This window comes from Athene cunicularia (genome assembly GCF_003259725.1).
Source record: "Athene cunicularia isolate RWA chromosome Z unlocalized genomic scaffold, athCun1 chrZ_part1, whole genome shotgun sequence".
Taxonomy (NCBI): Eukaryota; Metazoa; Chordata; class Aves; order Strigiformes; family Strigidae; genus Athene; species Athene cunicularia.
The window spans coordinates 36075197-36077640 of NW_020799142.1; the positions used below are offsets into that span (position 1 = coordinate 36075197).

The 2444-nt window shown below is 40.9% G+C and overlaps 1 protein-coding gene across 1 annotated transcript in view; it reads right to left on the reverse strand.

Moving 5' to 3' along the window:
- The window catches only part of DCC (DCC netrin 1 receptor), a 260983-nt gene extending 259006 nt beyond the window's left edge, over positions 1-1977 (reverse strand). Inside the window, exon 1 of the mRNA XM_026865876.1 lies at positions 1965-1977. Within this exon, the coding sequence (XP_026721677.1) occupies positions 1965-1977 (13 nt within the window). The remainder of the gene's footprint in view (positions 1-1964) is intronic.
- Positions 1978-2444: the final 467 nt, after the last annotated feature.

Here is a 2444-nt window from a genome sequence, read left to right on the forward strand (position 1 = left end):
AGAAGAAGAAGAAGAAGAAGAAGAAGAAGAAGAAGAAGAAGAAGAAGAAGAAGAAGAAGAAGAAGAAGAAGAAGAAGAAGAAGGAGAAAAAGAAGAAGAAGAAGATCAGTCCAGCAAATTCGATTTTTGCATAGAGAGAAAAGAAAAACGAGGGAGGAGATTTTTAAGACTAAAGGGTCATCAAATCCTGTTTCTTGTATGGACAGGCCATGGAATCCCACTCATCCTGAGCTCAAAAGCATGTTTGAATCAAGCACGTTCTTCAGGAAGGAATCGAGTCTTGATTATAAAGACATCCAAGGTCTTGTAGAGCCCTTCTCCACTTGATTAAAGAGCACTCGGTGCTTTCTCCCTGACAAAGTACTTGTCCACCATAATCAAGCCCACATAATCAAACAACTCCGGACTAGGCTTTTTCCGGATGCAAAATTCTTTGCACGAAGCCGTCGCTCCGCTGGAGTCGTCTCCTTCCTTTCAGCCACGAATTAATCCCTTGCACCCGGGACATATCATCTGTGGCCTGAGCTTCTGGCTGCGATGCCCCCCATCCTTTGGGAAGTGACAGGGCACCTCTTGGTCTTTTTCAGTATTAACTTTGTAAGCTAATTGCTTGGAAAATAAATAAATAAATAAATAAATAAATAAATAAATATTAAATAGCCACAGATCTCATCTCTGGGTTGCTCAACGGAGCCTGTGGTGGCCCAGCTGGAAGCAAGGGCTACTCCGACTTGCCAAGCTACGGAGCACCTACCGCGTGGCTGGCATTTGCTGATTTTATTTTAACTAATTTCTCTAGATTAATGCTCTAAGAGCGAACAGCTATGCCTCAAACCAATTATAAAGCGCTGAGCTGTAAGAACTTATTTTCCCCGAACAAAGGAAAAAAACCTCTCGTTTTGTTTTTACCATTTTTCTTGAGCGCACAACGTGCAGTAATGAGGTACAGCTATACACGTATTTTTTTTTTCCCCCCATGCTCGTTAAATCAATGACACGTAGTTGAATTTCAAAAGCACAAATAGGATCTGCAAATGCCTATGCGAGTTCGATAGTCCCCCATTACGCTGATATCTGAGAAAACCACAATATCTGCAAAAATAGATATATATACACCTTCGCAAAGCCTTATTAGCGGGAGTCATTTTATTTCCTTTTTATAGATGGTTAATGGAATAATTGAGGTATTTCGTAACTAAGGGCATTCTGTAGCAGGAAAAGGCTCTTAGTTATGATTTATTTTTCCCCACATTAGTTTCTCGAAGGCACAGCTTCTGCCACATTTTACCAGAATATTTCACAGTCAATCGCTGACCATTCTCCCAAACCGTCAGATTCATCTCAATATACTTCGATATGAATTGAAGATGTCTTTAAGTCCCACCCCAAATCTTCAGCAACTCAAGACGCCGCAATTTATTTTTGTCCTCCAAAGAAAACGAAGTCGCAAGATATTCACCGAGATTTAGCAATACACATACACGTCTTCAGCACTCGAGGAGAAAAAATATCACTGCGGTATTTTAGCTACATTCTATATTGGAGGGAAAAGGAAAAAAAAAAAAAAACAAAAGGAAATGCTGTCATAAAAATGCGTTGCGTCCTGTTGTATGGCACCTCACTGTGTTAAGCTACTTTACGTGACTGCATTTGGAAGTGTGGTTCAGTTGATGAAAGACTCCCATCACATCATACCCATGGAAATTTTTCTGAACGTATTTGGATAATATTGTACTTGGCCAGTACAATTTATTTATTTATTTTTTATTTATTTATTGCAGCAGTTTTTATATTGCAAATTACAGGACTGAGACGCCTTTAATGTGACACTGATGTGCCGGACTATCTCTAAGTGTTCGTAGTTGCATTTCTAAATTCGATTAAGAGAGGTAAAGACTGATACCAAATAAAACCCAATTTGCCTCTCTGCTGCCAGGGAAGAAAGGCCAACAAAATTCCCCAACCTGATCTCGCCATCGCGCCTGGAGGCTGAACACTTAATCCCAACGAGAAAAGCAAGGGTTTTGTGTGAACAGCGTTGGAGGAATCTGTCATTACGATGATACCGATCTCTCAATATACCGAACGCATTAAAATGTATGACCAGAACGCAGTCGCTACTCCAGGATTTCGTTTTCTTTGCTTCCACCGCCCAATCCCCTTGCTAGCATTTCTCTCCTTCAGCCCTCCCTTCCCCCCCCAAAAAAAAAAAAAACAACACAAGCCTGGCTTAGCAGAGCTCAGGGATGCGACATGACCAAGAGCATCTAAGTAATAAGGACACACAAGGATTGTAACATTAGCACCGACACGCATCGGGGCGTGAAGACATTTTTCTTACTGTAGTAACTTCCAAATACATTAACTAAAGTGCAAGGAAAACTGTGCCAAGTCGCTGCTGGAACATGAGACTATGCATCAGGGGTTCTATTTCCAGCTTTAAT